The following is a 12,614-nucleotide window of genomic DNA, read 5'->3' as shown; positions in this document are numbered from 1 at the left end:
CCATTGAGTGAATTCCAACGAGCGCTTCCAAACTCCAACACCTAAAAAGTATCACCTGCACGGAATTTATTGACAGAAATTTGCTCATATCATATGACAGGTCTATGGTGTTTTTTTATGAAACAACTGTGCCGATAGAAAGAGGATAATTCAAGCTTCCCGTAGGCCTACAGCTGCAATGTTGGTGAGTTTAACGTTGTTGAATACAGTCAGATAGGACTTTTCTGTTTACAGGTGCAAAATCTCCATCTCTTTAACTCGGCACAAGTTAGCTTCTCTCTCAAGCTCTATTTTATAGACTCACTCAACTTGATTTCCCCTAAAATAGACTGTCAGATGTACATTTACAATCTAGTCATTCTTGGTCTTCATCAGAGCAACGTATAACTGTCAACTAACAATATATTAAAGTGCTTAGTTAATTGAAGTTAACCATGGACTTGACGGATTGGCCATTAGACTGACAATTTAGCCAATGTTTGCCGATTACTTTTGAATGATGCAGTAGTGGTCTTTTTCTTGTCTTTATCTTAAAAGTCCTTACATTGTCATTTCACTGTCTTCTGGGGACCCCCCAAAATCATGTGGGGACCCCCTAGGCCCCTAGGGGTCCCGACCCACAGCACAGGTTAACCCCTGCCCTAGCCTAGTCAACTGCTACGGATTTATTGCATTTCTGTTGTTACTTGTTGTATCCACTAGAGGTCACTGTCAGACCAATGTATGTATGGCTTCGTTATGTGCAGTGAAATAGTTGTTAGTTTTATGGTATAAATCCTACCGACAGGACTTTATTGTAATTTGATCAATCTGGTGGCAACCTGAACGATAAAAAAAATAATAACGCAAGTTTTGCCTTTTGAGAGATTACTGCTTTGACAAATAGACTGAAATATATGTTAACTACAATAATAGGACACACACACACACACACACACACACACACACACACACACACACACACACACACACACACACACACACACACACAGTGGTGTCAAGTAACAAAGTACACTATACTCAAGTACTGTACTTGAGTACACTTGTGAGGTACTTTTACTTTACTGGAGTATTTCCAATTTTCAGTACTTTTACTTCTACTCCACTACATCTCGAGAGGGAAATATTATTATTTTACTCCACTACAGTTGTTTGAAAACTTGAGTTACTTACTATAGTTACTTCGTAGATTTAGATTATTATTAGAAAACATAATTAACCACTTCAGCCCTATTTAAACTTTGGCTATTTGAAAATAGCAGATCTACAAGCTCACACCGCCTGGTGATGCATTGTGAGCTTGCAGATCTGCTATTTTCATAAGAGTTGTGTACATTTTAGACATACGATGATAACTTGTGAAACGGGACATTCTGCATAACGAGTACTTTCTACTTTTGGTACTTTAAGTCCATTTTGATGCCAATACTTTTGTACTTTTACTCAAGTTGTAAAATGAGGAATTCCGGACTTTTACTTGTAACAGACTGTTACAAGTAAAGTAGTATTTCTACATTGCAGTATTGATACTTTTACTTAAGTAAAAAAAAATATGCAAGTACTTTTTCCACCACGCACACGCACACACTCATATTATCTTCTGGGTTCAGAAAAGGACTGATAAGGTCTTTTTTAGAATCCGGTGATCCGCCCACGTCTTGTATTTGATTGGTCGGCCCAGGCCTGAGTCTCGTCGGCCATTGGTCAACACCACATTTAATGGTCTTTTCTGGGAAATCAATATTTACAGAGAACAGAAGGTGGCAGACAGTATAGTACGTCAGCTGTTCAAGGAGAACGCGTTACAGCCACGACAGTGGCGGACCATCTAAAATGGTAAGAATGCTCTCTGTTATATTCATCATATTAGCAACGTTTACATGTGATTGTTTTGCTATTGCGAGCAGTAGGAGTTGTTGCTCGCTCTTTAGGCTTAATAACATACATTTTGGCTAATATATCAATTATAAACCCTCGATCCTTTCCACAACATTTTCAGTTCCTGCCCAAGAAAGCTGAAAAGTCTTGAGCGTCAAATATAACGGTCGGCTATTATCGCGTTAATAGCCACGCATCATGCCCAGGGTTTGAGTGAGAATTACGTTCTACTACTTGGGATAACATTTAATTCATTTTCTGTTAAGTAGCCTACAGTTTAAGCTACTTTCTACAGTATTACTTGTTCACCCACTGCAGCATGATTCAACGTGCTCATAATGCAGTGTTTACTGCCGCGGCGACATTGTAACCATGCAGTCACACTAGCGGTATATACTATCCAGACACATACCGACATCCCAAATACAAAAAAGGTATTCAGGGTTCTGAAAGGGGCTAGCATTCACTCAGTGATGGGAGAAGTACTCGCATGTTTTTACTTAAGTAAAAGTATCAATACTGCAATATAGATATACGCTGTTACAAGTAGAAGTCCCGTATTCAAAATGTACTTGAGTAAAAGTACAAAAGTATCAGCATCAAAATATACTTAAAAGTACCAAAAGTAAAAGTACTCATTGTGCAAAATGTCCCATTTCACAAGTTCAAAATATTTTTAAAATATCTACAAGCTCGTGTGAGCTTTAGATCGATTGGCTATTTTCAAATGGACATAATGTGGCTGAAGTGGTTAATGTATGTTTTGTAATTATAATCAAAATCTACAAAGTAACTAAAGTTTTCAAATAATTGCATTGGAGTAAAAGTACAATATTTGCCTCTGCGATGTATTGGAGTAGAAGTAAAAGTACAGAAAATTGGAAATACTCCAGTACTGTAAAAAATACCTCAAAATTGTACTACAGTACTTGAGTAAATGTACTTACTTTACACCACTGACCATTCATTAACTTCTCGTCTGGTGCCACTAACTGCTAAATTAGTGGAACTATTGCTCTATTATCAAGTGTTGCAAAGCTATGAGAAATCCAAACCGTATGTAAATTGAGTTTCATTGGTGGAATGTGAATAATTAATCTAACATTGTTCAACTGACAAAGGGGGTGACATTGAGACAAGAGTGGTCTGAGGAAGAAATAAATTAGGCTACATTTTGAATTAATTTGAGCGTTTTCCAATTACACGCCAATATGTCATGCACTCAAGACTTGGATGCTAATGTTCGTCTGTTGAATTAAGAGGAAAGGGGAAGTGGTAAGGGTTTGTACACTGAAGCAGTGATCAAGAGAAGTAGCCTACTTGGATACTGATGTTCATCTGTTGAATTAAGAGGAAAGGGGAAATGATAAGGGTTTGTACACTGAAGCAGTGATCAAGAGAAGTAGCCTACTTGGATACTGATGTTCATCTGTTGAATTAAGAGGAAAGGGGAAGTGGTAAGGGTTTGTACACTGAAGCAGTGATCAAGAGAAGTAGCCTACTCTGATTTTTGTTTTACTTAAATAAAAGTAGCAATAGCCTAACACAATATAAAAACACTGTTACAAGTAAGAGGCCTGACAAAATTTGTCTTGAATAAAAGTACAGCAAAATATTCTTACAATACCAAAGTATATTAACATTTAAAAAAATGTGAAAATAGCAGATCTACAAGCTCACACCAAGTCGCATCTTGATGCTTTGTGAGCATCAAGTTTAAATAATACAATTTTAACACAGTAAAGTTTATATTATTGCCTGCGTTCAACTTGTGTGTATGAGGAATAAGCAAACATTTTTATGATAACCTTACTGTAGTAGAAATAGTGTTAAGCCTAAATCATGTTAATTGTAACTTCACCTCAATAGAAGATTATGGAATAATTTGCTTAATGTCATTGTGTTCATGAAATAGTTCAAATCCCCTAACCTAATGTAATTACAAGTCATTTACTACATAAGTTGCTTGGACGGACACTTTTTCTTTTTTTCACTTTGAAACTCAGGCTCAGATGATTCGTTGCTCCAGTTCATGCTTGAGTGATGTACTGGTCCGTTTAATAACATTACATGGAAGTGGACATGTTTAGACTGTCATACATTGTTTTCCATTATGGTTACTCATTATCCAGGCGTAAGCTTGTGAATGGCAGTGGGCCATAACCACAGCATGAAGGCCATCTGCTGGTACCTGTGCCTCAGCTCAATACATCAAACAAGCTCGTGGAACTGATTAAATGACTGAAAAGTGACTCAAAGACGTGCTCTCACTCTGACAAAATGACATTATTGATATTGTAAAATGATTATTATTATACAATATATACACACAACCAGTTTTCCTGGGAAAGTTGCCCTTTTGTTCTGTCAAACACTTTGTTATCAGGGAGTTTTCTCTAAAGGAAATATCTTTTGACTCTGGAAGAAGACATTGCCAGGGCTCTGTTGACGTCAATGCGATGGTCAGTAGCTGTGGCCTCAGGCCGCTCTCTCTTTATCTGTGGCCCTCAAACAGTCAAGCTAGGCAGTTTGACGGCCTCTGACAGAAAAAAACATGAGGTCTTATGTACAGTAAAATGTAAAAACAAAAAACCCAGCAGTTCAACAGTTTATTTTCCAAAAATATTTGACAACACACATTACTTCACAAATAAATGTTTAAGTACTAAAACGGGAATTTCACTTTAAAACACTTATGGGGACATTTTCTGTGTACCCCAAACAGTTTTAAAGTGGCTTTGTTCAATATTTAGATATTTGATATTCATTTGATCAGATATGCCCCCTCCTATACAGTAAGCCCATTCAATTTCAAACTCCACGTTAGGCTAATATGACTATAATGATATTGTCCTTCTATTGAATGGTAAGACAGATGGCCAAGTGGTTAAGGCGCGTACCACATAGGCTTTGATGCTTGACACCGTGTCACGGGTTCGATATCTGGGCCCGGCAGCGGATTTGCTGTGTGCGTCTTTCCTGTCTCTACTGTCATATCAAAATCAAGGCTAAAAGCCAGAAAAAAACAAGGACAATATCAGAAGCATGGACATGTGTTTTCATTGAGTCTAATATGGAGTGGGCTTGTCTGACCAAATTAATATGAAATATCTAAATATTAAATCAAGCAACTTGAAAACTGTCTGGGTGCACACAAACTTCCCAATAGACATGACAATGACCCCAGACCCCATTCATCTCCTTCAAGTGACATAGAATTCGGTACAGCAGATACAGAGGAGCCTTGCTGGGTTTCTAGCAGTGCAGTGGCCCTCTTTACCAAGTAGTTGAAATGAAACTGGTCGGGTTACGTGCGTCGGATGTGTGTGTGTCTAGTAAAAGCTGTAGGAGCGTGGCTATGTTTATGTTAGTAGCCTACTAGTGGTATCGCTGGAATGTGTGACCACAGTGCAAAAATATGGACTAAAGGAGCGTTACGTCAACTATTTGTTTCTACAGACCCGTTTTGAAGCCTCTAGTTCAGTGAAAAATGGCCGCAAGTGCAACCACAACCAGTGTGCTATTGGTGTGTAGGGGAGGGGTGGGTCTTTACTTTACTTAGTATAAACCAATCACAAGCCCCAAAAGCATATCAACTATCAAAAAGTCTGACTCCTTACCCTCCTTCAAAACCGCCATACAAGAGCACCTGTCTGCAATTTGCAAATTACCCCCCAATGTTTTTCTTTAAATATATTTTTACTGCTCCTAGTATTGATGATCTCTTGTATAATATTGTAGTATGTCTTTATATGGCTTGATTAATTGAATACACAGGACCACAATGGAAACAAGCCCTCAGGGCTTCTTGTGTTATCCTTTTAGCATTATTGTATAACTGTACCTCTGTACCTTTTGCAAACTGTTAATAAAGTATTCAATCAATCAATCAACCCTACTTTATCATCAATTTCAAAATGAATAAGACCATAACAAAAACGCATTTCATGCTGTCGTGTAAAGAAGACTTGAAACTAGTGAATCGCGATTGAAAACAAAGTCTTTATATGAAGGGTTTACTACGGTAATAAAACCATGTGTAAAGTCATGTCAAGGTCCCATTGACTTCAATGGGTAACTGGATAGGTCGGCACCAAGGAAGAGTGGGCACCTTGGTGTTAAATTGGCAATTTCTTCCATAATGTTAAAACATAAAATATTTGGAAAATGTAAGTAAAGTATACATTAGAACATGCTTAAACATTCGACAATTAAGGTCTAATAATTATTTTGTATGTGTTAACTGTCACTGAAAGACTAGAGTTATCTCTTCAAAATTGTATAGCAAGACCTCTCAAACTTGCATGGTGCTTTCAGCCCATTTGTGTGTGAGAGTTTTCCTCAAGCAACGGCCAGATATGTATAAGCCATGCTTCTACAGACTTAAATGTTGAAATGAAACCATCGGTGAATCCGGTTTCACTGCAACTTACTGAGCTTCCTGCCTTCGGCCTGATCTTGTGATATCACTGCGAGCGATGTCAGTTCACCCATTACACATCCCTAGCTGCCATCCTTCCGCTCTTTCTGTGACCTTGAGATTCAGTCTCTTTTTCTTCCTTCCTCTTCCATATGTCTGTCTCCATTCACGTATACATGTACTGGGTGCCGATCCCTTACGCAAACGTACTCCAGTTATTCTTGGAGAAAGCCCCTGTGTCCACAAATAATCGTCTGCTTTGCAGGATCAGTGACGAATTACTGACGCATGCTTGTGGTTTACAGCCCCGCTAGGGAACTACAGGCCTTTCAGGGTTCCAAGAACTGTGGAGTGTGGAATACTGACCCTTCAGCCATCAACTGTGTGAAAGCACATCTTCACATGCTGTGGGAGAGATGGGGGGGGGGGGTGATGGGGAGGGTCCAGTAAAGTGTGTCACAAAGCAGGCTCTTAACCATTTGCTATAAGTAGAAAAGTACTTTGAAAAACTTTAGTATGTAGAAAAACTTTTTTATCTCCGCCAGGCCAGAGGGCTAAAGGCCGGAGATAATGTTTTTGGCTCTGTACGTTGTGTGTCTGTATTTTAGTTAGTTTGTTGGTTTCCATGTCAGTCCACACTGCTTGATGTCAGTCTCAAGGTCCATGTGCCAGGTGTTCTTTTTCTTCCTCTCTTTCTTGTGCCTTGATGGTTCCATCTAAGGGCTTGTCGCGTAATGCTGGTTTTGGGCTTCCGGAGCGTGTGGATCCAACTCCCCATATGGGTCCCGCCAGAGTGCGCCAGACTAGATTTTCCGCCATTTTGTGTACTGTTCTAGTTGTCATTTGTTTTAGGCATTTGCTAAATCGGTGGTGTTTAACATGCAGGCCATATAAACTATTATGGTCATAAAGTTTACTCAACCACAGTAAAGTAAGCTAGTTTAGTTCCTTGATTGACAACTTATCTACAAGCTCACTCTAAACTCCACCCATCTGGTGCTCCAAGGAGGGTAAACCAAACTAACTACAGTAAACCAAACACTACTACTACTACACTACTACTATGACTATTAACTATTACTAAAGCATCAAGTAAAGCACTGTAATGCATACATTATGTATAATTTGTACCTTTCAGAATCCTGCCCTCTGTGGTTACAAAGGCAGAAGTTGTGACTCGCAGTTCGAGCTACAAAACGTATAAACCCATTGAAGTTATTTCCCAACATACGGCTGATGTTAGTCACTGGCACGTCACCTACCGGAAAAAGGAAGGGGCTGCTGTCACTTTACGACCCGTCACCCGTTTGCACCAAGAAGACAAGGCAACGTGTGTAAATGCTAGGAGGCACATCTGCACAAACATCGGTGCCAAGAAAGTGCCTAAACATGAGTGTGTGCTCAGGAATGTCTGTGTGCCAGTAGTACTTCATGTACCAGTAAATTACTCTATTTGTCGTGTTCTGGGATCAGATGTATCTATTACGTTATTCCATATAATCACTTTGTAACTAAGGCAGAAGTTTATGACGTAACTTCTCTGTATGTTGAAGTTAAACTTTCATTTCTCTTCTATTCAAGCCTCAGTTCTACTAACCTAATAAGAAAATGGAGTGAACTTGCTTCAGAGATCTAAACAAGGCCTATATCACAACGACAATGTGCTATGTCAACCATAAATGTTCTACCGAGAAGTTCTTGTTTCAGGTTTCATATAGTGTCTTTGTCTGAGAGGAGGGGTTGCAATCTTTTCACGGACTGATTTGAAAGAATCTAGGTTATAGTATAAAGACAAAATGCTTGCATGTGTGGTTATGTGAATAAGACAGAAAGGGGGGGAGAGAGGAAAAGTGACAAAAGACACAGATATCACTACTGTCTGAAAGATAACCCAGGTCAGTCTGTTATTGTTATAGCCATTAGCCTATGTTTACAGCTGTAGGTCACTTGTAGGTGTTTATGTAATGGAAAGTGTCCCACAAACATTTCCTGTCCCAAATAGAAAATGGTTCTCTCTCTCTCTCTCTCTCTCTCTCTCTTCTATTTATTTTTATCTGAGCGTCTTTTTTTCCATCTCTCCTCATCCTCCAGCCTTTGTCCGATCTGCCTCATCACATGGTGTTAATGTGAATTGGCAGGTTTCAGGCGGGCCTTAATCTTAGTGTTCCAAATACATTAAGGGTGTGGTTGTTTGCATGATTTGCTTTGTTTTAAAGCTAAGTCTAAAGCCAACAGTGGTTTACTCCTCTGCACCCCACCCCCCTTGATATTGTCTTTGGGGTCGACTAGTGGTAACTGTTCATATTACTTAGGGCCGGCTATCACTGACTAAAAACAGGTTTTCACATGAGGCTCTGCTTTGGCTGCTGGCCGGCCTACTATACATCCAGAACAGAGCCTTAGGCAAGGCCAGGCCACTTGGCACTGGGATGGCTTTTTAAGAGGTTTTGATATGAGTCAATTAGAACCATAAAGAGGCAGTAATATGCCACACGTTGTGCTATTTCTGTCTTTAAAAAGTTTTTACTCTTAAAACTGAATAATTAGTTGGTTGGGTGGTGGTGGCAGTGGATTCTGCTCAATAGACGTAGCTTGTTAGATGTTGATAGTTGTAATAATAATTAAAATGATAATAAAAAAGATCTATATATACTGCATATTATGTTAACTCATTGACTGCCATTGACGAGTGTACTCGTCATTTCAATCCAAGGCTCACACCGCCTGGATGATGATGATGATGAAGAGTACAGCCAAAGATCACGTGATCACAACAAAATCACAATTCTCTGCTTTCTGTAGCTTTTTGGCGAAAACAAGCTACTTTCAACTGCCAATAACTGTGGAACGGATTATCGCGACGGCACAATTTATTTTTCGGGTGGATCGAAGAATAATATTCTATAATTTTTCAAATGTTTGTGAAAACGCTCTAGACGATGTTTTAACTCTGGCAGTCAATGAGTAAATAGCTTGACATAAGTCAGCACTGTTTAATTTCCCCCCAATTTAACAATTTGTTCCTAGCTTTGGGGCATTTTACCTTCTTGCTTGCATCCACAGATTTCTCCTTGCGTAAATTGTGTCCATTTGTGTCAGAATGTAATGTACCCTATATAGTGGACACATTTTATCCCACAATGTACCGTAAAAGAAAAATTAACTAGAAAAAGTGCTCCTCGGAGCACAGGTCTCCGCCAGGTCAGGTAGGTTATTGTGGGCCAGCAATGTTCGGAATTCAGTCATTATAGAGTTGAGTGGAATCTGTAGAAGTTGAGGGATTCATGTTGATGAAGTTATTGCACAGACATGCAAACCTTAGATGCCAATCTTATTCAATCAGGATGGAATATAAAAAATCTGACAGATCCGTCTTGATCACATGACTGTAGAGATAATGTGTACTGATTTGCGTGATGTTTGGACAAAATCTGTTGGAGTAATATCAAAAACAATTTGTTGCAAAAATCGACTTGCTGGTGGCGCTATAATAGGCCAATTTGAAAAGGGTGGCATTTCTTTCTCGGCCTAGTGGGAATGTGTGTGCAAAGTTTCACTGCAATCGGACACTGTGTTCATGATTTGAGGCATTTTGTTACAAAGGAGCCACTCCTGCTAATTTTAGATGCCAATCTTAGCCAATCGGGATGTAATCTGAACAATCGGACAGATCGGACTTGATCACCTGACCACAGAGAATGTGTATCGATTCGCGTGATGTTTGGACAAAATCTGTAGGACTAATATCAAAACGATTTTTGCAAAAATCGGCCTCCTGGTGGCACTATAAAAGGGCCAATGTGAGAAATTTAGGGCAGAGGTTTTTCCTTGGCCTAGTGGGAACGTGCGTGCAAAGTTTAACGGCAATCGCATATTGCGTTCATGATTTAAGGCATTTTGTTCAAAATGGACCTGCAAACTTTGGAAGCCAATCTTAGCCAATCAGGATGGAATATGAAAAAACAAACCGATCGGTCTTGTTCACATGACTATAGAGATAATGTGTACCGATTTGCACGATGTTTAGACAAAATCTGTAGGAGTAATAGCCAAAAATGGGTTTTGGAAAATTTGGCCTGCTGGTGCCGCTATAATAGGCAGATGTGAAAAATTGGACAACTGGTTCTGCTCTGGCCTCCAGGGAGTGTGCATGTACAGTTTCATGCCGATTGGTCCAACGGTGCCGTAGACTAGCTGTTAACAGATGGACGGACGAACACACAAACATACAGTACACCCACACACGGACGGACATGGGCGAAAACAGTCTCGGCCATGCCTTCGGCCTGGCGGAGACAAAAATGCTGATAATGATCTGGCACTCACAGCGACCTGTGAAGTGCTTTTTTTTGTTTTTTTGCCAATTAGTTCACTATTTAGTTTCCTACATAGAACTATAGGGAGTAGGGAGTAGTGAAAGAGAGTGATTTGGGACAAAGCCAATAAGTCCTCACTCCAGTGAGGAGAGAACTCCTGCTTAAGTGCAGTGCATGGACTGCTTTTCAATGAGCCTGTGGGTGATGGGTTAAACAGGGTGAAGAACAATCGACTGTCATGACTATCAGGTAACAGTTACCATGGGCAACAAAAACAAGCATGGGTGGGGGGAGTCTACTTACTCCTCCTCCTTAGCGCAGTTTGTCCTATAGGGAGCACCAGTGGGAGTGGCCTATACCAGGGGAGGTTGCCTCCCTGAATCTAAATGAAACCACCCTGTGGAATGCACACACACACTCCTCCCGTATACACACACAATCTCAGTCACGTAAGTCGAGCAAGTCAGTGCTCCTTCCTGTTTTTCACCAGTCTTCCGTCTTTCTGTCTGCCGTTTCATGTTGGACAGACCGGGCCGAATGGGAAGTCCAGGGAAAGAGTTTGCCAGAGCAGAGCTGTGAGGCTGGTTTAAAAAGACGGGTCAAGAAGAGTCCATTTGAAGTACAACGTTCAGGGGGGTTGACCGTACCGTGAGATTAGCCCCCGGGGGTATCTGATAGTGGCAATGGGGGTTTGTGGATGGTGTTTTTGTGGTTGAGGCAGGCAAGACTTGCAAGGCATTTGAAAGGCGTGAGGAGGAAACTGTAGATCCCGGTCAGCGAGCTTGACTGGTTTTTGACGACTACTCTTAAGGAACTGAGGAATCCTGATGGATTTCAGGATTACTGTTCCTGCAGAACTGGGAGAGGCTCCTGACGAATAGATATCACACACAAACAGGCACACACAGGCTCTCTCTCACACACACACATCAGTGGGAGAGGAGAGGGTTTTGACGGAGCATGGAAGCACTGAGGGATTCTATTCTGCATTTGACTTTTCAGATGTCTACGTACAAGAGAGCCACCCTGGATGAAGAAGACCTGGTGGACTCCACTGGTGACGATATCTATCCATCATCACCCATGCAGGTAAATGTCTACACACTATACCGGGGGTCTTCAACAGAGGGTCTGGGACCCCTAGGGGGTCCTCAGAGTTACTCCAGGGGGGCTGCCAAATCTTTGTGTGAGAGGGACTTTATTATTTACATTAACCACTTGAACCCTAGCATCCCTATTGTGAGGAGAACTTAGTCTGAAAATACACATTAACATGAATCCAACATGATAGTGCTGTCAAACAAGTCTACGAAGTTATCTATGAAATCTATGAAAAAGTTTAATCTGCAGCATATAATATATAGTGAGGGTCCCTGCTTCATCTCTCTCTCAGCTAAGGGGTCCTTGGACTTAAAAAAGTTTAAGACTTCCTTCCATGTTGTAAACTCAATGCTGCTCTGCTTGCATTATTGTTATGTTGACACTCACACAAGTGGACATGCAATTTGTTGTTTCTCACGCTCTGCATTAAAGATGTATACAGTGACTGCCGACTGTCTTTGGCTACAGTGTATGTGGCCGTTTTGGAATCTCTTATAATATTGGATAACACAGACATGTTTTCATAGATATTTTGTACCCTGTAGTATTATTTGTGCCATATCAGTAGTCTCAGGTATCTTTAAAAGTCAACTGTACAGGAATGTAGGTTAAACAAACTTTTCCAGACTGAGACGCATGCCTTTTTAAGGTGTTCTCAAGGCTCTTGCACATGTTCCACAGGCCTAGGGTCTACCCATAAAGTTAGAATGTTAAACTGTTGCAATTATAGCTAGAGGTTTTCTTTTTACACAAACCACGATAAGCTGTCAGGCTATTGCCAGGTCATAATTACAAAATCACTATTGTGATATTGTATAACACTGACTCTTTTGTGTTGTCCATGACACTCACATCTGCTGTTTATTATTGCAACCAAACTTCGTTTTCTGTTGCAAAAC

General features: G+C 40.3%; 1 protein-coding gene across 2 annotated transcripts in view; it reads left to right on the top strand.

Moving 5' to 3' along the window:
• The first annotated feature begins 1,692 nt into the window (after positions 1-1,692).
• ece1 (endothelin converting enzyme 1) overlaps positions 1,693-12,614 on the top strand; it is a 39,241-nt gene continuing 28,319 nt past the window's right edge. The window contains exons 1-2 of one of the 2 annotated variants that reach the window (XM_080423959.1): positions 1,693-1,836; positions 11,617-11,703. In XM_080423959.1, the coding sequence (XP_080280085.1) occupies positions 1,834-1,836; positions 11,617-11,703 (90 nt within the window). In that variant the 5' untranslated portion in view covers positions 1,693-1,833. Of the gene's footprint in view, positions 1,837-11,073; positions 11,704-12,614 lie in introns of those variants that run through there. The other variant, XM_080423958.1, reaches the window with a different exon arrangement.

Source organism: Gymnoscopelus braueri (assembly GCF_963280865.1).
Source record: "Gymnoscopelus braueri genome assembly, chromosome: 3".
Classification (NCBI taxonomy): Eukaryota; Metazoa; Chordata; class Actinopteri; order Myctophiformes; family Myctophidae; genus Gymnoscopelus; species Gymnoscopelus braueri.
Note: the sequence above shows the minus strand (reverse complement) of the source record. Positions and strands in the feature narration are given on the sequence as shown.